Raw genomic sequence first — 25,247 nt, forward strand, 5'->3', positions numbered from 1 at the left:
CCCCCCCCCCACCCAAAAAAAAAAAACAGACTCTTGGCTGTCATTACTCATAGTGCATTTTAATGAGGGATGAATAATTCAGGTGTAATAGTGGTTGGAACAGTCCTGCAACTGCACAGTGGCTCTTTGATGGAGAGACAGGCAGCCATCTGCATGTTTACGTGCAATTTTTGGGGGGGGTGGGTCGGAGGGTTCATGCACCGCAGTGTGTCGCACAAACGCACAACATGCAGGATTTGCCTTGTATTCCCAATGCCTCACCGGAAAAGGTTAAAGCATACAACCTGGAGGCGGCACAACAAAGGTCAACGCGTAGTTTAAGAATGAGGAATAGGACAAGATGGAGAACTATATGCAGTTTAAAAAAAACAACAACAACAACACTCACTCACACACACATATATGCAGGAGATGCAACAAGTACACACACTAGTCTGTGAATGCAATCTGACCTTGACGAATCTCCAGAGATGCTTTATGGAAAAAGGTATAGGCAGGTAACAAAGGGAACTGTAAACAAAGCGTTGGTTAAATCGGAGCCGTCGTGAGGGATTGAAGAGGAAAACTGATCATAAAAGACGTTCAAGATTGCCATGGGGAACATGACACACAAAAAGAGGAAAAAAAGAAAACCAGTGGCTTGTGTGAGCAGGTGATGGCCAGCCAGCATTTGGGGATGACGGGGGAAGTGGCACGATGCTGCTCTCTAGTGGACTTGAGGAAATCAACACCAAGCAAATAAAAACAGAAGCAAGCTTGATGAGAGTTTGGTTGTAATCATTACCACATTTTTCACAAACCGTATATTTGGTATGTCTGTTTGTTTGTTTTTTAACATTTATCATAAATGATAGGGGCAGCATGCATGCCGGAATAGTGGTTGGTCCCAGTTCTGAGGTTTCTGGGTTTGAATCTTAACTCCGGATTTGGCATGTTCTCCCTATGCTTGCATTTGCCACAGGTTAAAACTATTGTCTATGTGACTTAAAATTAGCCTGAAATGGCAAACAAATGTATACATTTATGTTCATTTATAGATTTTGTGACTACATTTACGGATGCCATTTTTGTGTTTGAGTTGTGTTCAAGGATTGCTAGGACAAAGCTATTTTTGTCATTAGTTGTGCCCTTTCACCACTAGAACAATGGCAACAGCAAAAAAAACAAGTAATGGAAAATTATACATACTTTAATGCCAAAATAATAGGTTTATTTTCCAATAAAGTAAAACATTTCAGACATATTTAAAAATTGAATCCATGATTTACAGAAATTTTAAAAAGGCAGACACTTAGGTTAAGGGTGAAAATAATAAGAAGAAGAAAACATTTTTCCCACTCGATCAGTGCTTACGTGTGCTTTCAAAGATAGAGAGCGCACACGACTCCCACTGGCAACAATGTCATGTTAAAAATTAAATTAAATTAAAATGAGGGCATTTGTCAGTATGAGGAGGTATATATATGATGATTTCGTGTACGAGGACATAAGGCCATAGCAATGAGAAATGAACTTCACACATTCGATGCATTGTTCTCTGTGAAGGTAAAGCCACAGTTGAGGTATGTAAAGGTAAGTAATCCTCAAATTAACACACATAAGGCTTTTGAGAGAATAATAAATAAACCATGTTCAGTAAAATATGGTGGGGAAATCATTATTAAACTTGGTTATGTTGACTTTAACACAAGCCCTGTAATTAAAACGACTGGCTTGACATTAACACATGATGACAAAACCCACAATCAGACCATATACATTGCCAAGAAAAAGTATTGTGTTCATTTCTTAACATGGCATAGTTTTGTTTTGATTTTTTTGTTTGTTTTTGGTTTGTTTTGTTTTGTTTTTAGGAGCCTGTGCTAAACTCAGCTAACCAAAAGCTGTTGCTGCAATACCCGACCGATGGCTTTAATAATATAGTCTTGGACAATTTTCTCATAAATGCATGGTTTACAAAATCACAAAAAGTTGTGTATGCACTTTGACTGATTTGTTTTAAAGATAAACACTCGGACATTATACGGAGACCCTAGCATGGAGACCATGAAACACCGACTTTAGTGGTCTACAATGGGGGTTCTCAAACATTTTAGGTCCAGAGACCCTTTACACAGAAGATATATATATATTTTTTCATAATTCAAACACCAATTAAACATAACTACCACATGTAAGTAGCTTATTTCATAGAGAAAAAAAAGTCACGTTAAAACAAGACTGCCTTGGAGGTCCGAGGGACCCCGGTTTGAGAACCGCTGGTCTAGAATGTTGGTGGGCCAGCAAGGAAACCCTTCGTGCTGTATTAGCACTGGCGCTAACATTACAGTTCAGAGTTGTGTGTCAACTTTGTTGCACGCTAAAATGATCAAATATATATTTCAGCACGATGTTATGTCACGTTCAGCACAAACAGTACATTCAGTTTACCTCTGAACAAGTCTTTGTTGGTTAAATGTATGTAAAAGCAAAATGTACACGACACATTTCTGGTTAGAAACATGGAGCTCAATCAGTAGTTACATTGATTGGGGAAAAACAAAACAAAAAAAGTTACAATACCAATAAAAGTAGTGGGGTTTTTTTTGTTTGTTTTTTTAGGGTGCACTCACACTAGGTCATATGTACTGCGCTCAAGCACACTTGACACCCAATGTTTGGACTGTTTGACAAATGACAGTGCTCTGTAAAGTGCTGGTGAATCCTTGTCCTGCATACATTCACCTCCCTGGTGACAAAAGAGCTTATTAGTGGCCACTCTTTTCATGGGGGACAATCAATGATGAGACAATCTTTGGAAGAAAGACGTCCCTTCATTTTTAGATGAATATTAATTCCTGACTCTAAACTGCTCTCCTATGTTGTGCCACGCGCTTGTGTAAAGGCTGCTTGGTCTCTCCAATGTACAAGGTCATTGCACTCAACCAACCACGTCGTTACCACCAACAGTGGAAGACAGAAGTAGCAGACAAGCCTCTTAAGTACTGTAAGTATCCTAACTTGGTCGTTGTCAAATCTGCCACAACACCCGAGCCTGAGGATAGAAACAGGAGGCGGAATGTTTTCTTCCCTTACGTGGCAGGTTTTTCGGACAAACTTAGAAAGATTTTATCCAAACATAACATACCAATGAATGCTCAGAGAAAGCTGGAGAAGCAAACTCAGCAATGTTGTCTATGAAAGTGAAGCATAGAAAAGGAAACGACCGCTACGTTGGAGAGACCAAGGAGCCTTTAAATACAAACGCATGGCACAACATAGGAGAGCAGCTTGCTATTTTCACACTGCTTTCAAACCAGCAGTTCTTCCTATCCAGAATGTGGATACCGCCGGGCAACAACGACAACGACCCTATTGTGACAACCCCCGGGGGACACACCCACCGGAGACATGAATAGGGGAGACTCCACAACTGAAGAAGCTTTTTGGAATGAAGGTCTTCAAAGTCTTCAACAAAGTCAAAGTTTCACAAGAACAAATTTGGAATATTACGATAGCAAACATAGGTTTGTTAAATTATGCAACAAGTAATTTTTTAACCAATATATGTAATGGTATTATGCAAGTCAGCAAACTTACGTTTTGACATGTAATAAATTACCATAAGTTGACCACTTAAAAAAAGTAGTCTTGTAGCAATGCAACTTTTTTTCGTGTAACTTTCTTTTCTTTTCAGCGTGCCCTGATTATTATTGTTTTTTTGTATGAACAAAATACGCAAACAAATATCCCAGTGTGAGTGTACTTTGATAAAAACCTTTACAAATGCGTCTCAGTTCCACATACGTCCAAGGCCTTAACACTGACGTTTTCCTAATGTCATCAGTTAGTTTTAGTTGGGCAAAAAAAACCTAAACTTTGTAATGCCTATGTAATGTCAACACTCGTAGAAAAACCGATTGCGACACAAAAAGGGCGCATCATCTCTGATTATCCTCCGCTGTAAAAAAGCGGCCGGTACCAACGGCAGCACAAATATTTGGTCAAAGACAAACGGAACAATGACAGGCGCTCTTCGTTTATCGAGCGATTTGCCAAAATAGTTCTGATAAAACTGCATCATCCCAAAATGCGGCGAGACCAACACCTTTCCTAACTGCGTTACAAACGTAAGGAGGAGGTAGATGTGGGAGGTCAGGAGTTGTTATCATAAAAATAAAAGAAAGTTGAACATATGAGGTAGGTATTTTGCTGTAAACTAAACAACAACAAAAAAATAGGATCCAAGACCTTGGCGTCTGCGGCAACTTGGGAAAACCTCTCCCACCTCGATACAATAGAAACCCACAGGTCAGTAAAAATAAAATAAAATTACAAAACAGAAATGTATAACTCAAGAGGTAGATAATGATATCAGTACACGAGTCGGTTCCATACGTCTCTCCTATCTGTTGAGTGGATGATTCCCAAAAGAATACAATTCTCCTTTTTGGTTAATTCCCTGAGAACATTTCATCATCCTGAGAGAGGAACACTGTGTAAAAAAAGCAATGTACCAAAAAAATAAAGTAAAATAAAAGTACATCATATAAAAAAGATGTGGTCTACAGCCACACGTGAGCACAGGCGGTTCTTTGTGTGGTTTGGTCATTCATTAGCATTGGTGACGTTAGATGCATACATTCCAAAATAAAAGTTGTACATTTAAAAAAAAAAAAATTCTGAATGAGCAAGGTTAGTGAGCCCTTTGACAAATCATAACTTTGAAAGGCTTAAGGATATAAAATAAATCCAAACTCTTTGGGATAAATATAGCGTATTTCCTCATATAGTGCCGTTTTATTTTGTGTTTATATTTGAATGCAGTGGAATTATGACTTTGTGTTGCAAGACAAAATGCAGCCATCTTGTATGGTCAATTCCAGCCATTGTGCCGCGTTAGTGTGCCGAGAGAGATCACCAGGTGTGCCGTGGGGCATTAACTAATTTCACTTAATTGGGTGGAAAATTATTAATTTACTACAAATCATTCATCTTTAATCTATCCTAGCGACGTATAGTGACAGGCAGAAAAATTCCAGTCTTGTGATTTACTTTGTGTTCAACTAAACAGGCCCATTATTTACACTAAGTACATTTGAGAGATTAGCATTTTTTTTACTGCGTATAGTTTTTGTGACATATTTGTTTGGTGGTGTGCCGTACAATTATTTTAAGATAAAATGTGTGCCTTTGCTCAATAAATGTTGGAAAACACTGTCCTAGCGGGACCATCTATTTGAGGTGAGGCGTTAATTTTTTCAAGCTGACGACACACCCGGCGATTAATTGGGGCACGGAAGATATTTGACACAATTTGAGGAAATACGCTATACCGAGTAGTTAATTTCAAAGTCGGTTGTTGATTTGACAGTTTTAAAAACAACAACAACACTAGCTGGCATTGGCATCATACAAAGTTATTTGACTTGTCAAAATGGTACGAGGCGACTTAAGATCGCCAGGAGCCGAATTCAAATACGCTCATTTCACATTCAATATGGTCAGAGATGAGCTGCGAGGTCACAAGCTGGGAGCGCTCCTCGAAAGTGGCGGCGAGACACAGGCGGACTGCTTGCGACCTCCATTTTGAAAGAGCAAAGGAGCAAGCTGATAAGAAGCCAGTCCCATACCTTGGGTAAACACTATGTAATATGTGCTGTGGAAGGTTTTTTTGTTTGTTTTTAAGTAGCCATGGCTTGATAAAAGGACTAAAATAGACACGCTTGATTTTTCTACCAATTACAAAGTCACTTCTCACATAAACATTCCATCAAAGTGTTAGGCTATCACCTAAGTTAGAACTAACTCCTTAAAAAATATGCATTACTTAATAAAATCTTATTTATACGTATAATCCGGATTTTAATTTTTTATATATATATATATATATTACTGATTTTCAGGCCGTCGCGGTCATCTTAACATAATGGAACGCTACTGATTAATCGCGCTTGAGTCTAAACTAGTCGAATAATATGGCGTCCAGTCTAAGGCGTGTCAATCTATGATAGCGAAACGTTAATAGTGTTGATCTTTGCGAGCATGCAAACGCGCCAGCTGTTTTTTTTTCTTCATCTTTTAAAAACACCCGTCACAACATGACATTAGGTACGCTTGCACATTCAAATGAAATCCAACAGAAGATCGACATCTGCAGTATGAAGAAATTCTGCTATTACAAAGATAAAAATGCTCATTTTTGATTGACTGCCAGAGAGGTGTTCATTTTATCTTAATATATTTATTATTATGCTTGTAATTTGCATCATACTCAGAGCCGCTTTCATTCTATTTCAGTTACCTTATCTATATAATAAGGGTGAAACTATGTAAAACAACTCAAATGAATACTTCTCTGATGACATCAATCAAATTACGCATACTCCATTCATGCATTTTTCTATAGGTGTCTTCATTCGGATCGTGGCTGAGCTGGAAACGATGCCAGCTGACTTTTTGGCATATTTTCTGATGCACCTCTTGTATTGGATCTCATTAGACTGTACATGTACTGTATATGCAATGTGATGGGTGAGTATATAAACTGGGTTAAAAATGTCTATCCAAAATGTGTTCCTAGCCAGTTATTTATCTGTTTATCTGTTCCCCAATTAAGTGTTCCTAACGATAGCTTTTAACAGTCTCGTACATGTGTGGATTAAGAGTTGTGACTTTTACACATCCTCCCATAAAACCTTTCTTAAAATGTGTGCTTTAAAATAAAATAAAAAAAAGGTTAATTGGGCATGATTACATTTGGAAAGAGAGCATTTGTAAAATAATAATAATAACACTGAGGTGTGTATGGAGGAAAAGTAAATCAAACCATGATCCATGCGTTTTTGCCTCCTGAGCTGCACGCCACGGCGGTTACTATGTCGCCGCTACATGGCCGCAAGGCAGGCACACGCGTCTGTACCCCATCTGATCATTGGAATAGCTGCACGGTTAGACAATAAAATAAAGTCCGCGTCGAAAGTTGAAGAAACGAAGACCTCCCATTTTGTCACAGGTGTGAGGTAGATGAAGGAAGGAAGGTCGAGGACGAGAGTCTTTTTAGGATTTCTTCCACCTCTGGGTCCGGGGTGCACGGTGACTTTGGGGCTCTTCGGGGGATGAGGACGAGCCCCCCGCGGCAGACGCACCGTAGCGTTCCTCATCTTCTGGCGGGGCGAGGTAGGCCGACGACCCCGGGCCGGAGGCCGAGGTAGACGCGTGTTGGTCCTGAGGGCCTGCAGAGGGGGCCAGCGCCTTGTGGGGGCATTGGGCCACCATGTGCGTGATGCTCTGGCAGTAGTGGCATTTCTTTGGCTGGGGGGGCAGGTTACACTCCTTAGCGTGGTGGTCCAGACCGCCACAGTTATAACAACTGCAGGGGCACAGAAAGGCTTTGATGAATATACATGGAAAATGTGAAATCATGACGATAAAGATGATTCTTTGTCCTCTTTAAAGCTTCATGTGATTCCCAACGAGGGTGCTGTAGCACCCTGAGGTACCATGAGAGATCATCTTGGGTGTCATGGGAAATAATCCAATTTCACTTCAGTTGTCCGATTCATCGTTGTTCATCTATCCATGCCAGGGTGGCTCAGTATAATGAAAGACATAACAATGAAATGCTTATCCATGCATTAGATGCCAAAAGCTACAATGGATCTTTGTATCCACCTGTTGCCATTCATGCAACAGAAGAAGTGATGGCTTCCTGCAAATATATCAGCTTTGTTTTCTATTAAACGCCCAGATTTCACATTGAGTGTGAAATTTTGTGAATTGAAATGAGAACATCATTATTTCAGTATTCATGCTTTTTGTGACATTGGTGTGCTGTGAAATTCTTATGTGAAATGGGTGCCTTAGCTCAAAAAAGGTTGGGAAACTGGTTTAGATCCACTGGGGAACACATTTTTTGTTGAGTTAGGTCTGACAACTGTTTTCAAACAAATTTTTGGGTGCGGAATCCAAAACTGATCTCAGTTTTTCTCTATCAAGTCAAGTTTTGGGACAAAGTGAGAAAAAAAAGTGGAACAAAGGAAATATATACCAATGAAAATAAAACACTAAGATGGAATAGTTACAAGCTTTGAAAACTAAAAAAGCAGCATAAAACTAAATAGAATTTACAACGGTATGCCCATGGTTACAAGGTTAAGAGAAAAGCCACCACAAATCCTCTTAATTCCTACTATGCTAGCTTTCTGTTTGCAGATATTGATTGTACTGACCTATTGGGAGCTGCATACATCTCTCACCGCATTGTCTCAATTGTGACTGCACAAACAAGTCGCCACGCAGTTGTAGATGAGGCCAATCGTAATCGGTTATCTGGAGGGTAAGCTCTGGAGAAAAGAAACTCGACATGCTAGAAAAAAACCGACTGCAATTTTGGAATCAGCGTGTCAATTATAGTTTTAATCAGTTGTTGATTCTAACTCGACAGAATTTTTTTTTCAGATTGTTCCCAGAACTGAAGTTGAGAGGATGGAGCTGCAAAAGAAATATTTACCTCTCGGTGGCAGTATGACATCACCATGAGTTTCTAATGAACAAATTGTGGACTGCAGGAGGTAGTAGTAGTTGCAGCAGCAGCAGTAGTACAGAAAGAAAGTGTTCACGCTCATATCTTTTTGTACTGTGTGTTGGATATCATCTGTCCGATATGTTACAGACAGCAGCAAATGGTACAGAAAAAAATAATTTCTCATCCATCCATCCATTTTCTATCGCACTTGTCCTCATCAGGGCTGCGGGAGAGCTGAAGCCTACCGCAACTGACGTTGGACTGCTTGCCAGCCAATCACAGGGCACATGCAGACAAACAGCCACTCACACTCAAATTGGCACCTATGGGGCATTTCAACTCTTCCATAAACCTAGCTTACTTTTGCAATGTGGGAGGAAGTCGGCCCTGGAAAAAACCCACGCAAGCACAGTGAGAACATGCAAAGTCAAACTAGGCTGGCCGATATGCTGCCCATGATTTTTCATTACAGTTCTTTTCAATTAATATATATTGATTTTCAACTAAGTCTATATCTTTAAATGAAGACAACAGATGCCAATTAGGAACATAAATCAACAACAATTAATATTAAGTGCGCTTTTGCAATCGATTTGTGTTGTTGTTGCAGTATACAAAGTTCAAAGATGTAGGGAAGATGTATAAATACATTTGAATCTTTAAAAATCCATCACCATAAATCATTTATCAAAAACAAGTACAAAATAAGCATGAAGGATAATCCAAAAACTCAACTTAATTTGTTCACAGTGGTTAACAGTTCAATGCGACTAACTTGTGTAGCTGTAGGTGATAATTACAAGGATTTCTTCATCAAAAGGTAAGCCAAAGCAACCTCTGATGCAATTTCAGGCATCATTAACGTTGAAGGGTGTCTCCAAGGCACAATGCAATCACAATGAAGTACAGCACAATCAATGATTTCAATCTCCATACGGATCTCCTTGAGATTTCCTCAATCAAGATAGATTTCTTTGTGTTTCTTTTGGGCCTCATGGAGACATGATATATACAGCAGAGATAAAAAGTCTACACACCCCTGTTCAAATGCCAGTTTTTTCTGATATAAAAAAAATGAGATCAAGATAGATCGTTTCAGATCATTAGATTATATCAAATCAGATTAGATTAGATCATTATAACTGGGATGTGGCTCCTGTATGTTCAGAATAACCAATCACATTCAAACGAATATTAAATGGGAGTTGCCATCATTTAAAGAGCCTCTGATTAACCCCAAATACATTTCAGCCGTTTCAGTAGGCATTTAATCACATATTTTGACTTCCTGACAGAAATCTGAAGGTTTTGTGCTATTTTTTTCATAATTCCCGCCACCTTGTCGAAAACCCCAGCCTCAAAGCATTATGCTGCCACCAGCAGGTGTTTAAGTGTTTGGTTGTTTTTTTTGTTGTTGTTTGTTTTTTTTTTTTAAATCAAGGTTGAAATTTTTGACAATAATATATACTGCACATCGTGATATATGCTGTTATTGTACACCTAATTCCTACCTTGATTAATTTGCACTATGCTAATTTGCACTATGCACTGTGGATTGGTTGGATGTACGACATTCGATTGCTCCCATTTCATAAAACACACCACAAGCTATTATTTAGCACAAAAGAAGGGAATCCAAATGTCCAGCTCTCAATACATTAGAATAAAGCGGAAAACCTAAAATTTTGTAACATGAAAGCAGACACACTCCAAAATTGTGTGAAAAGAATGGACTACTTCCTGAATATTACTCTACATCTGGATGAATAAAAAAGTGAATGGCCAGCAGAGGGCCGGTCAGAGTTACAGCCCGTAGGCAACAAAGTAGACCAGGATGAGGTCACCTAGTGTCCTCAGTGATGCCTTTCAACCACCTGAGGCACAGTCACTTGACCACTGACACTGGATCAGTTGTCTCCAAATAGGCTGAATTATTCAGCTGTGTAAAATGACCTTCACTCGCACAGTTTTCTGGTTTTCTAGAAGATATTCTGTTTTCTTCCACAGAACAGGTGTGATGCAGCTTGTTTGAGAGTCAGGGGGTCAAATCTGGACCTTAATCATCCAATTTATTTATTTATTTATTTTTAATATTTTTTTTTTTTATTTGTCTCTATCAGGACAAAAGGGAACCAGACCACCTCCTCAACGAGATCCATATTCAGATTAAAGTCAGTGATTGTGCTGTACTGCATTGTGATGCAAATCCTTCCCTGTGTTCTCCAACGTTAACACTGCAAAATTGATCTTAAAGAAGGAGACGTGTCAGGGAAACATGTTCCATTCCATCACAATAACCATGGCAACAGTTGTGTACTGCAGGTGGGGGGGGGGGGGGGGGGGGGGACTTGGCACTGCGCAAAAATGCATGCAACATACAATATTTGCAGTATGTACTGTATATGGACAGAAGTATTGGGACACACTATCTCACAAATTTGTCATTTTGGACAATTGCATGCACTCAACTTTGTGGGAACAGTTTGGGGAATGGTTAGTGAGTTTGAGTTTGTGTTATACAACCTCAGCAGTTTGTGTTATACAACCTCAGCATTGTCAAATAAAATTGTGACAGATTGTGAGATGTCACAAATGTTCTTCGGGACGGATTAATAAAGATTTCACACAGACACACTACAAAATCTTGTCTGAAGTCTTCCCAGAGGAGTGGAAGCTGTCACAGCAGCAACGGGAAGCGACTTGCATATTCCAGTCAGGTGTCCCTATATTTATTTCCATTTAGTGACTGAATCTCACGCACGCACACAAACACGTGCACACACACACTTTACTAACCGGTCTCCCTTTGGTTTGCGCTTCTGGAGTGGGACCTTCCCTTTTGGCCTCCTCTCGTTGCCAGCGCAGGGTCCCCCGCCCGGTCCGGTCACCCGCAGGGACTCGAGGCCCTTGCAGGACTTTTTGTAGGTGAACTCCACTGGCACACCCTCTTTTAAGCTTCGGAAGCCCTCCATCACTAGCTTACTCTGAGAGACAAAACACAAGAGCATTTAGTGTAAGAAGATGCATTAAAGGCTCACAAACACATGTTCAGTGGAAAAAAAGATTAATACAAATATAAAAAAATAAAAAGACCTTAGGGAGCCCAGAATGCAAACCCCATGTGTTTGTTTTTGTTTTGTTTTCATCCCAAAAGAAAGTGCTGTATCAAAATGGGTGTTGAGATAATAAGAACAAAAGAAGTATTTACAGTAGCCCGGTAAAAGTTAGATCAAGTAGTAAGACTCCAGTGTGCCCACACATCATCAATTAGGGGTTGAAGTGACTTTACAACTTCGTAATGAAAATTATAGCTTGAACTCAATTAATCGGCAATTGCGTGTATTGGCATTGAGAATGTTTCCTTTTTGCACCGTTGTTACGATTTATGCCTTAGTGAAGGACTCGACACAACACAATACTGCATACTGTACCAAAATCTGTTAAAAATGTTCGAGAGAAGATACATGTGTGTATACGACAAGCGCTCAAGTACACAACAGCGGCTATTCCTAGAACTACCGGTCTCTGTCGATTGCGCCATTAAACAAAAGAATCTGGAACTAACGTACTTTGCTCTCTATGTGCGGGCATTTTGAGTATACCAATTTCTATATACAATTTCTGCGGATTTTGTCTGTTAAATTTGACTAATAGCAGGGGTTAACTTCTTTTTAAACTTGTATGAATGTTAAATATTCCTTTTTCCCCAAATGGGTTTTCTGGGAGTTTTCCTTGCCCGGATGAGCGTCAAGACCAGGGGATGTCATCTCTGTGAACGGTGGGCGATGGCACTTTGAGCCTCATTTAAAAAAAAATGGCAAGCCTTGGTGCAACACAGGCTTCCAAACACCACAATTGATCATTTAAGCACGCTCTCCTCAAAGCCCTTTAGAGCAGTGATGCTCAACCGTGGCCCACTAGTGTGCCCTCAGGGACCATCAGGGCGTTCCGCTGGAAATCCAACCTACCCAATTTCACTTCATTTGTTCAAAAATTATATTTACAAATGACAAATATATCTTTGTTCATCTATCTATGCCCATGACTGATGGTGAAAACCCGGATAATGAAACGCTCTTGGATTAGATGGCGGAAGGTACAATAAAGGACCCACTTGTTGTCATTCATACAGAAGAGTAAGTCATGGCTTCCTGTGAGTATATTAGCTTTTTTGTTTGATTTAACAGGCCCAGATTTTTCACTGCGTAAAAACAATTGTGAGTCAATTAATACGAGGTCGTTACTTCAGTGTTTATACTTTTTTGGTACATTTTTGTTTGGTAGTGGGCCATGGGATATTTTTTTTTTATGTATACCTTGAGTGCCTTAACAAAGGTTGGGAAACAGCTTTAGAGTTCAGTTACTGTAGATCATTTTGTTTTCACATCATTCATGTGAACAGTCCAGGGTTTAATCTGCCTTTCGCCTAAGGCAGCTGGGATAGGCCCCAGCTACCAGCTTAACATGATTAAAAATGGATGGATGGATGGATGGATGGATGGATAAATCAAAATCCTGGAAAAATATTTTCCAAGTAACCCCCAAAATGTGTCTTTATTTTGACCATTTACAGTCTGTTAGTTTTAGTCTAAAACACTACTTAAAATAAAGAACAGGCTCCTTGATCATATAAAGGTTTGCAACAACTGCCATGTGAGTCTGTCCACACAGGCACTTATCTCACATGAGCTTTCAGTATTATGTTTATCTGCTTTTTGCAGAGAGACTGCTTCCTATTCCTTCCCCCTGGGAGGAGGAGGAGGATGTTGCAGCCATTTAATAATGTTCTTCCGTGTGTTATATGCGCCATCCATTCTATCTGCATGATCACCACTGATTGATTTAGTTGCCGTTGAACCACTGACTGAACAGTGATTTGGGTCTTCCTGATGGCACACAACAGGCGGCTGATAAAGGGGCCCTGCATCTGTGACCTTGGCGAGCCGCGGCGGATCTCAGCGTGCCATAGGTAAACACGCGCCCATGCCGTCACGCAGGACAGCAGATAACACACGACGCCTCTCTGCGGGCGCCTGGCGCGAGCACACAAGTGCATGTGTGCGTGTGTGCGTGCGTGTGTAGGAGACACACTAAGGAAGCAGGTGATGTCAAATGTAAAGAGAGAAAATATGCTCAGCAGTGTTCCTCCATTATGGCCGTTACCATGACAACAGTACACTACACATGAAACGAAGGGTCCTCGATAGATGCTCTTTGTTCATGTAAATTTACCTGGAAGGGGTACAAAAATTCATTAATTTAGTGTCACTTTAGTGTCACAAAATGAAAGCAAGAGAAGAACACTGACCAGCATTTCAGATTTTTTGTCTGCTGTAGTTGTCAATCAGGTTGACAGATATCCAAACATAAAATAATAATAATTTTAACACATGATGTCTTAAAGGTAATAGACTTCATGGAATTTATGAATTTTGTGCATTAAAATCACAACTTCCAATTTAAAGCCGAATTTACAATAATTTCAACACCAAACATCGTTTAAAATGTAATAATGGATATTCCATTTTCCATATTTTTTCATGATTTTTCATTTTACAATACAGATATAAAATGAGATGAGAATGGAAATATACAGTTGCAAGATAGAATTTGACAGCTTATTCAAATCCATATCCACAAGAACATAAAAGGATGGAGATACCAAAAGGCTCATTATAAAATCGATGCATGTGTGTAAAAGGGTCTAGGCAATTCTTACAGAAAATCATGTGAAAGAGTGAGGGAAAATAACCTTTTGGCTTATTTTTTTCTCCTCAAGTACAAATCACCACGATACAATGACACATTAAGTTGAGGTAAATCCATTTCATCGCTGTTTAAATTGCTGTGATTCTTCCACCCGTCAGCCAGTCGATTACTCGTCTATTTCGACTATTCACATATTGGATTTGGCCTTCAGGGAAGGGCTAAAGACGCACGAGTGGAAACGAGTGAGCGTTAAAGAGTGTGCACAACAAATGCGGAGGTGAAAAACCAAAGGAATCTTGTGACCTCCGGTCACCGTTAAAGATCAACGTTTATCTGGGGGACTGACGCTGTAATTGGGAAGTGACCAAACTACACAGGAAGTTCAACCTTCTCTGACCGCTGACAGGTGATTGCTACAAACGCACGAGTCCTCCATGAAGCATGGGTCGTCTTCTGACGAAATGGTGAGTAATCATCGCTGTTCGTCTCTCCAGGTCAAAGTTGAGTGGTTTGCCGCCCCCACCCAACACCACCACCACCACCCATAAAACAACAACCCCCATTTCCATTCCCGCCCCCACAGCAACCACAAGCTACTTCCACAATGCACTACTGAGGAAGCCACACAACTCCTTTTGTTCAACAGCGACGCACACTTGCAGCGCCATATGGGAAGCGGAGTATTTCTTCTTCCTGTCCGTGTTGCGCTTGTATCTCACAAAGCCTTAAATGATGTAACTAGAATGGTACCCAAGGCCCATAATGATACGGATCACCCAAAGCTATACATTCATAGACCTCCTACATGTCTGAATTTTGTCATGAAAATCAATGCATTTTTGTGAGAATTTACAGAAAATAGGAAAGCGGGGGGAAGTTGACAGAAAAAGAAATCCTGGATCTACACTATATTTGTGACAGCTTTGAAGGAGAGTTAGGATTAATTATTCAATATTTTTTTAAACAAACATATATAGCATAGTGTTGGTTGGATGTTTAAAAAAACGTGTGCAATTTTATAGCAAGGTCGTTACTAAACTTTGAAAAACGATGTATTATTCAAATCCTCCTGATGAATCACACTATGATGTGGAGCTTAACACATTAAAACATGAAATTCATCATGTTACAACGTAATACTGAACTTTCTTTTTAATTTTTTTATTTTTTGGTGTGGCAGCAAAACGGTTCCATAATTAGTTGCTCAATACAGTGGAATGTCACATTTTAATTCGTCAAAAGGACAGCAGTTCTACTTTTTATTATGAGGTGGTTAACGTCTTCTTACTTAAATGTTACTTTATGACTACACATATATATATATATATATATATATATATATATATATATATATATATATATATATATATATATATATAGTTTTTCAATCTAATGGATTGTTCTTGGAATACGCAAAAGTATTCATCCTAAAAAATTATCTCCCTGGTAGAGGTAATAGAACACACTCCTGTTGTCGTATATGTGTTGTGCCTATTTGATTGGCCATGTGTTGTACATGACCTGGCGGGTGTCCTGACCTGCTCTGGAAGTTTACGCACAGAGGTCACGAAAGGGCACGGAGCGAGAGAAAGAGGGGACGGAGGAGTGGCCTGCAGCAGTAGAGGAGGACCGAATGAGGCAATGTCATGGAACGCCTCCAGTGCATTCTGTTCAGCTCCGGTGGAGGAGCAACTTCTGATCAGTAGTAATGATGGTGGAAGGGGGTGCGCGGGGGGTGGGGGGGTTTAGCCTGAGGAACAAAACCCCCATTCGATCAGGAGGTCAGCGGTAGAAGCCTCTAAGCCCAACCCCCGTACCCAAGACCACACCAACAGCTTTTTGGAAAGGAAAGCAATACAGCCGACAACTTGCAGTACATTCTGCTTTTCTCAAATAAATGCAAAGCTGTGCGTTTTGACCTGTATCTGTGTGTGCGTATGTGTGTGGGAAGGAGTGTGCAGCGATCGATACAGGCTCCGACATGCTGGCTAGAAATAGCCCTCCTTTTCACCAGCCGGGCCCTCGTCATCACCAGAGCCGACAATCAATACAGGAAGCGGTAAGGTGAGGGGATGATGGGGAAGCGGAGATGACCGCCATTACCCCCACCGCCGCCGCTCCTCTCCTCTCCTTCCATGGCGACCACCGGCCATGGCATAGCTAATTATGGGATGCGTTGAGTCAGAGTACAGTATAGCTGAAATTACTTGCTTGCAGCATTGAGAGCGTGACATTTAGCAGCTTTTCACACTAGCGGATGAACAAAGCAAAGATGAGAAAGGGGTAACAGACACACGCGCTTGCACGCACATTTAAAAACCACCAACACAGCTGCCCTTAAGAGGCCTCGGCATATTGTCATTAGTGTCCATGAGCCTTGAACCCAGGCCAACCCACCCCCACCCCACCCATCCAACACTTCATGTTCCACTACCTCAAATTAACAACACCCAGCACCTGCCATTAAGGCTGCATTGTAGGGTTGCACCGGTATACCAGTACAAGAAAAGTACCACAATACCACGCTGGCAAAAAATGAAAAACTATGTGTTTTCAGTACCCGTACTTCTGCACAGTTCGGCAGACAGCAACCGGTTCTCCAAAAAGAGGCAAAGTGTGCTTGCTTCAACTTGTTTATTAATCACTCCTATAAAATGTGGAAAGAAAGAAAGCCGTAGGAGCGCGCTGTGGTAAACTGTAGTCGCTACACTAGTCTATATACACAACAACAGTAGGGCGAGCGGCGCAAAGGGACAACTGAACAGCTATGGAAGACAAAAGGCAAATCCACAACACGCTACAAATCCCAGTTCAAGTTTACTGTAAAACAAAGAGAACTAAACATTGCAAAGTATACTTAAACACAAAATGTTAAACATTGCAAAGTATACTTAAACACAAAATGTTAAACCAAACCATGTAATTTCAAACGAAAGTCTGCTAGCTTCATGCTAACATAATACGAAACCACCAGAGGGGCTAATGGAAATTAGCATCAATGTCATGGTCATTATAAACCTTCAAAAAACTGCTACTTCAACACAAAAAGAGCAGCCCTGACAGGAGGCTTTAAGTTAAGTTGATAAAATTAAAGCAAAGATCATTTTAAAATTTCAGTAGCCCCCCGTTATTTTTTACAAAATGAAAACTAAGGTTAAGAATGTGCTAATTGAGTGTATAGGCATGCTAATTCAGTCTTTAAACAGCATATAGGCTATACTACAGTAGAACAGGGAATGAAAATAATAAATGATATAATAATGTAATAATTTCAATTTACTGTATATCCTCCATTTCCCAATATTATTTTGATTTAATAAAAATACTAAGAATTTAAAGTTCCTTGTTTTGTCATCAATAATTGTGCTGCTTTTACTGATGAGGTTGAGGTTTTGCTGTAGTATCGTTACAGGATCAGTATCAAGGTACTTTATGCTGGTATAGTATCAAAGTCAGAATTTGGGCATCAATATTACTGCATAGGCCAATATTTAATGTGCAGGAACCTGCAGAGTGACTGCTAACAGAACCCCCCCAGGCTTCGAGAAGTAAATTGACTCTCAACACAACCACACATGATGCATTATTCATGATGAAGGGCTGATAATCAATACTCATTAAAAAATGAATAACTGCTGTTTTCTTTTTACACTGGATGTTTTTAATAGAGATTACGCCAATTGTTTTCAAATTATATTACGCACATCAAAAGAGACGGGACCATGGTTCAGAGTAAACGAGTAGTCAGTATATGTCGTTGTTTTCTCATCAAATGATTAATACTAGTATCTACATAGTAGTATGTAGATATAGAGAATTTAGCCATTTAGCTGAGCATCTAATTCACTATAAAATAATAATAATAATAATAATAAATACAAGTATTTGATCTTTTTGTAGCTCTTTTATTTATTTGACAATGTAAGGTGGCCTTCATATTTTTGTAATCATCTTCAGGAATATTTAGTTTTGACTGCCGCATAATTCAGTGTTCACTAATTGCCACATGCTCTTGTTGATCTTTTAGAGAAAACTCAAATATCATTCTCATCATCCATACATTTGGAATACAAAATGTAGTCATACAGTATGCCTTTCCATTTATAAAGCACTCACTGAAATATTTATAATAATGATTAAAATGTTTTTGTATTTCTGTGTTTATATTTTATTTCTTCAGGTGGAAAAAAAACATGCCTTATAATGAGTTATCAAGCTAAGTCCTTGACTTGTGAGGATTTGTCAGATGAAGAAATATAACAACATATAATAGACAGTATGTTGTTATTGCCAAGGTGCAAGTGCTGTTTTTTACCATCAGGCTATCTGCTGCAGGATGGCTTGCACTTTCTGTTAAATAAGAACGCACGTACATATTTAGTATGAAATCACACAAAACGCTTAAACCAGACTTTTTCAGCACCACGAGCATCAGTACACCTTCGTGAACTCCATGCACATGCAGACGCCCACAAATAAACACAAACATAACGTACTCTTTAAACACTCGAAACTCTATATTTTCATGACATCCAGCAAAAAAGGTGTCAATTTTCTACAAATCACACTGCTTGACTCTTCGTACAAAATCCGACTAAATTATCATCAGGTTAAAAAACATTCCTGTATTGTTCTTCTTCCGCTGATTCCCAATTACCTCGGCTCTATGCGGCCAGCTCCTGAAAAGGAAGTCACGTGACCACCTCTTTCTTCTTCTTCGGCCATTTTTCCCTGTACGCCGGAGAGAAGAGGGTTGGCCTGGGCCTGGGTGATACAGGGGAGAGACAAAGCCTGACACTGGCTATCTGGAGGCAGAAAGGGGGCGGGGCCTGCATGCCAAACGGTGACATGGACCAGAGGTTAATCTCACTAGGGGCCCACTTTAACCTCACCGCACAAAACACACTCTCCGGTTCTTTCGGCGGCGCGCGTGTGTCCCTGAGACAGCTTACAACGGTTCCCATGCATCATGGTTAGAAGCGCGCACACGCACCCTCGCACACACACACGCACACAAATGGCCGCTGTAAATTGAACACACACTCTGGAGGTTTCAGGAGAAGCGGCCCGCACACTGTTCAACATTTCAAACTGATTACTGACAGTTTTCTTCCTCATCTTGCTCACCTCTTTTTCCACACACTACCCTCCTTTCTGCCTCAGCAACACGACAATCGCTAATCATCATCACATTGCAGCTGCTGCAAATGTGTGAAAATATGCTGCTATATGCATGACGTGGGTTCTAATTGATATATACAACATGTGAATTTATGGGATGGTCAAAAGGGTGCATTATCAGGGCGCTGAATTTCGATTGGATCTTGTTAGATGGATTTGGAGATGAACCTGATAAAGTGGCCAGCAAGTGTGTCGGGGTGATTTTTATCGCCAAAAATGTTACAGGCTAAATCTTTTTTGTTGTTGTTTGTCTGCTTTCAAGGTTACCCAATCAATTATGCAATTTTTGAGACTTTATGAAGGGGGGAGGGCATGGGCCAATGAGGAATCCATTGAATTTTGGTGTACAAATCAGAAGAGAGGTTTTGTGTGTTTTGTAAAGACAATTTGTACCTTCAATCTTACAAATAAAATGAAAGGGAGAAAACAAGAATAAAAATGAAGATACAAATAATAACGAAAATAAAAATAAAATGAAGAAAATGTATATAAAAATGAAGATTAAAATAATATCACCAAAAAATGAATAATAAAATGAAGAAAATACAAATAAAATGAAGAAAAATGTTTCAAAAAACGTTAATTCCGATTGAAACAACACCCATTCATTTGGTAGGAGTCTACACTCAACTGAGAGCTAGTCTAGCTTCGGAAATTAACACCACTGACGATGCCAATCAAAACTCAGCATGAATACCTTTTAAAAGAAAGGATACAGCTCTGGTGTTGGATCTCATTAGAGTGGTGTGGGCAATCTGCTGCCCGTGGGACAGAGAGGGCAAATGAGAGCATTAGATACGGCCCGTGATGCAATTTTAAAAAACAAATAAAACCTCAAAGGAAGGACCAAAAATTGTAACCCACAAATGTTCACATTATAGAACAATTAGCAGTTATTTGATTATTGCATCATATTTTCCCATAACTTTCAAATTATCCTTGGAGGACTAAAAAAGATGGCCCGTGATAAGAAAAACAATTTATTATGCAAGTGTACCTAATGAAGAGGCCGGGAAGTGTTTGTGGTGTATATTATTTCTTATCAATGTGTATTTACAGTACTAAAGTTAAAACCAAAGCAAATCCTTATTTTTGTACTGATTTGGTTACGTTAATTAAATCTACACCTTTTGCCACTAGTGCCACACGAATTGCAAAATATAATAATAATAATACATTTTATTTTTGTAAATTGTTGCAGTGACTGCAAACACGTATACATCGCAAGTGTAGGACTAGTATAAAAATAGAATGGAAACGGAAACAAGCTTTTTTTCCAACGCAAGCAAATCAGGCATATCGGATATATTAATGCGAACTACATGCTCCTGTCACTGGACCTACTTTCTATTTTTGGAGACACGGTCCATTAAGAGGGGCCACGGCATGAAAGTGATGCAGTGTTGGAGGGAGTGGTGCATGAACATGAATGCATGTGGTGGTCCAGGTTGTATATACTTTAATGCATTAATCACGATTATTTAATTACAAATTCATAAATGATTTAAAATTACACATTTTAATCGTGTTTGTGCCCCAAACAATGTGGAACCTTTGTCCGTGCACGATTTCCTGGTACACCGATTATACTGACGCACCCATCCGGGTGTGAAAGAAGAATTTGATGAAAACAGCGTTTTTAGGACTTATAGGAGCCAAATTTCATTACAAAAATGGAAAAAAAAAACTCCCTCATGGAAGCCCTGATAAGCGTGGTTTTGTGCAAATATGAGTTTTCATACCACCGACGAGTGATCCAACTTTTCAACTGCCACGCAGAAACCATTTAAAGGCAATACTGCTCTAAAAATAAATAAATAAAATGTCCTAAACTGACACTTTAACTTTAGGTCTGTTTACGTTTCACCAGGGATATTTTCTATTAGTTTTTCTACTGTTTTGTATTGAAATGCAATTAAATGCATTCTTTCAGCTTTAACAATATTCCTGTCTGTTTGAATTATTTGATTGAGTCATCCACGACAATCCATTTCAATTGAACCATGTTGCTTTTAAGGACAAACTTTGTTATACGATCAAAATGTTATTAATCGAGAAAGCCTAAAAGCCTGTAATGAATTTGATCTTTTTTTTTTTTTTTTTTTTATCGAGTCCCACCCCTAATATATATATATATATTTGAATTTAGTGTTATATGACAAACACTGATTTGACTATCAGTGTTGTGGGATGATGATGTTTCAACACGACTGCAAACATCACATCCATAAAACACATACAAAAAGTCAAGCAAATTAAAACTAAATGGTGAAACTGCCTCTCAGCATCTTTTCGCCTTCCTTTTCCAATTCCCACTTTAAGCACAAGGCCATAAAAGGGGCAATTTAACAGAGGAAATAGGATGTAGTAAGATTGGCTGCAAAATACGTCGAGTAAATGAGCAGTGGGAAGAACTCCACGTGTGCACGCCAACACAAACGTGCACGCCGTCGTTGTAGAAGCTGAATGGATGCCAACCGATAATGTTCATACATCTTTCAAAAAGGTCAAGCACTTTCAGAGTTAAAGATCGAGCTTTAACAGCATCTCGCTAAACGGGCCACACTGAAAGAGAAAGAGTACATGCAAAATACTAGGAGAATAAAGTTGCATTATAATGAGGAAAATAGTTGTAATGATATGAGATTAACATTGTAACAATAAAATCTGAATATTTTGGGGGGGGGGATTAATAGGAAGTCACACAATCACAATATTAGGATAAAGAAGTCGCAAAAAGTGGAATTAAGTCATCATATTAAAAAAAGAAGTCATGATGTTACCACTTTCAAATCTCACAAAACTAATAATATTCCAAGAATAAATGAATATATTAAGTTAAGCAAATGTCAATATTATTACTGAATCACATTTAACTGCTTACTGATTATTTTGATCTGCCAAAACAATCAGCATCAAGGATACATTTAGGCCCATTGTATTGCGACTTTATTTTTGTAATATTAGGACTACAGGTGCAACAATCATTTGACAACAAATCGATTATTAAATTAATCGACAAGTGTTTTGTTAATTGATTCATCGTTTAGAGACATTGTTTAACTTAAAATTGTCCAAATCCTGAGAATTTCAGCCTCTCAGCAGTAAATATTTTCCAATTTCTGTCATCCTCCATGAAAGGAGACTGATTATCTTTGTTTTTATTCGAAATAAGACATTTGCAACACATTGCTTTTACTTTGGAAAACAATGGTCAACATTTTTGCCAAATTTCTGACATATTACACCCCAAACCAGGAACTGAATCATAATCGATTTATTTTTGTGAATTTTCTGCGCTGTCAATTTGAAATAATGTCCTGTTTCTGAATAAAGGGCTGGAAATGAAAACAGTTTTTGTTAATCCAATTCATCAATTAATTGAGAAAAATAGAGATGAATCAGTTATTAAAATAATTATTATAGTTGCAGCCCTAACTAGGACCTTATTTTCATAAAACCAACCACATTTTTATTGCAGTATTACAACTCTATGCGCTTTCAATTTCAATGTTTTCTCTTGTAATATCATGACTTTATAGTCATAGAATTACAATTCAATCGTTGTAAAATTACTATTTCTGTCCCAAAATATGAAGCCTTTATTTTCATAAAATGACACATTTCTATTCCAACATTACAATTTCATTCTCTTACAATTACTCAAAATGTTTACTTTCAGGTATCGTAATAAAAATAATAATAATAAAAAAAGATATAATGCTACCAACAAATGCCAAACAATAGTTTCATACACTTTTCCAAACACTTTAAAACTCAACTTGCAAGCTTTTCCAGCGCCACAGAGTTACACTATTACCTATGGTCAAAATCATTCATTTATGTTAAAAAGCACAAATGCATGCAAAGTGATAGCACAACTATTATGGCTCATATGCATTTTTTAAGCACTTTACAGATCAATTTCCCACTTTTACAGCACCGTCAAGCTGCATTAAATGGCATCATCAATACTCTAAAAGCCCCCCCCCCCTCCCCCCAATCAAATTAAAGGAGATGGTAATGGTTATATGCAAATAAGGGGAGAAGAAATTAAATGAAAACCAATTAGTTTAATGGACAGTCTTATCACCATATATTGTAATACATTTCTCCATCTAACAAACAAACTACTGAGTCTTGTGAAATAAAAGCACTCATATCAGCTCATAGACTATTGTTTTCCAACCTTTAAAATTCCAACATTGAAATTCAAGCATTTCCAGGAATTTCAAGCACCCGTGGGAACCCTGCAGGGCCAAGTGGGAGACACTTCTCCTCCCTCTGCAGGCAGGAGGGAGGAAGAGGAGGAGGAGGAGGAGGAAACTACTACAGTACACGCATGTGTACTGAAAGGAAATAAGGCGTGTTTTGTCTCCTTTTTTTTTGTTTTTTTTGTCGTTTTTTCAGGCCTGTGGACAACGTGTGATCACCACACGCATTGCCTGATGCAAAACATCTGAGTTGCCAATGAATTCTTATGATCTTCAGAAAGTCAGCGTATGCATTTTCAAAGCAGTCATTTGCGCTTGTGCGTGTGGTACAACCTACTTGGTGCACGAAAACATCCAAAGGGGGGTCGACGGGGGTCCCCTCGCTGCTGGTCATGGAGATAAATCCAAAGCCCATGCGGACGTTGAACCATTTGCAGAAGCCCGATCCTGACCGGACGTGGGGACGAGTCCGCTCCTCCTGCTCGGTGGACCTGGTGGGCCCTCCTGGAAACAAAAGCGCATTGAAAGTGAGTAAAAGACATTTAGAATAAAACACTCACTTGTGGTGAGGAGGAGGTGGGGGCGGGGGGGGTCGAGTGAGATTCACTGCCAGTAGTAATTCCCAAAACTAGCCTCACATCTTCCACAAAACACATGAAACAGCACTACAAGGTTTTACCAAAAAGCCCTGTGAAAAGTTACTCCCTTGTTTTCTACACGTTTTGGATCTACAGCCCAGTCATTGTGGGGAGTTCTGGGCGGTAGTGGTCCAAAAAGCAGGTGTACACATGGTGACCGTGCTTTACTAGGACCACAAATTCACACGTTCACGTATATGCCCCCCCCCCCCCCCCTCCCAAAAAAAAAAAAAGGGCTGTCTTGAACATTTACAACCCCGTTCGCCCACATTACTCGGTGGTTAAAAAAAGAGAAAGAGAGAGAGAGAGAGAGAGAGAGAGAGCAAATAAGTGCGGGGGAACCTTCGGCCATGTTTCCCCGCGGAGGCTCAGCGGCCAAGTTGCGGTCGAGAAGCTTGTGGAGCGAGCGAGCGCCGCGGCGGTCACCATGAAGCCGACGTCCTCCTCATGGCCGCGGCTCAACAGTGGGGCTCGCATGGTGCGGCGGCCTGCGTGGCTCGGCCGCCGGGTGTCGGTGTCATGTCTCCCCCTCTCGCTTCCCTTCGAGCCCCCCGGCCCCCCTTTTCTTCCTTAGCAAAGCTGCACTACGCCCCCCCCCCCCCCCCCCCGCACACCCGCACACACACACACGCACACAACTCTCACTCACTCACTCTCTCTCCTTTTCGCTATCTGACAGGCCCCGCCCACTCCTCCGAGCTCCCGCGCTCTGATTGGGCACCGACATGGCTGTGGCCGTTCTCTTCGGCAGAACACGTGACCTTGATGGCGGTGGGGGGGAGCAACTCTCCGCCCTTTTGCCACTATGTGCAGAAATCAAACTCGCAACCTTTTTTTTTTTTTTTTTCAGGGACACACGTGGCCAGTGGTTGATTTTAATGCCACTTGTTATGGGGGAAGTGTTTGTTTTGGTGTTGGGGCACGTGCCTGAATTTTAAATGATCCATCTGCTGGATTCAGGTGCAACAAATTTGAATGTTTTATTTGTTGTGCATCCTG

At 39.8% G+C, this 25,247-nt stretch overlaps 1 protein-coding gene across 2 annotated transcripts; it reads right to left on the minus strand.

Annotated features, from left to right (window-relative positions):
* On the minus strand, positions 1 to 24,797 carry lin28b (lin-28 homolog B (C. elegans)). Of its 2 annotated transcripts, none has more exons than XM_061754752.1 (4): positions 24,591 to 24,797; positions 23,948 to 24,114; positions 11,303 to 11,490; positions 1 to 7,351 (listed from the first exon to the last, which is right to left on the minus strand). In XM_061754752.1, exons 1-4 carry the CDS (start codon positions 24,598 to 24,600, stop codon positions 7,039 to 7,041), a joined length of 678 nt encoding a protein of 225 aa, XP_061610736.1. In that variant the 5' UTR covers positions 24,601 to 24,797; the 3' UTR covers positions 1 to 7,038. The 2 variants fall into 2 exon arrangements, with proteins under 2 accessions (XP_061610736.1, XP_061610737.1); XM_061754753.1 differs by having other exon boundaries at positions 24,675 to 24,784.
* Positions 24,798 to 25,247: the final 450 nt, after the last annotated feature.

The sequence above is a fragment of the Phyllopteryx taeniolatus genome, chromosome 18 (genome assembly GCF_024500385.1).
Source record: "Phyllopteryx taeniolatus isolate TA_2022b chromosome 18, UOR_Ptae_1.2, whole genome shotgun sequence".
NCBI lineage: Eukaryota > Metazoa > Chordata > Actinopteri > Syngnathiformes > Syngnathidae > Phyllopteryx > Phyllopteryx taeniolatus.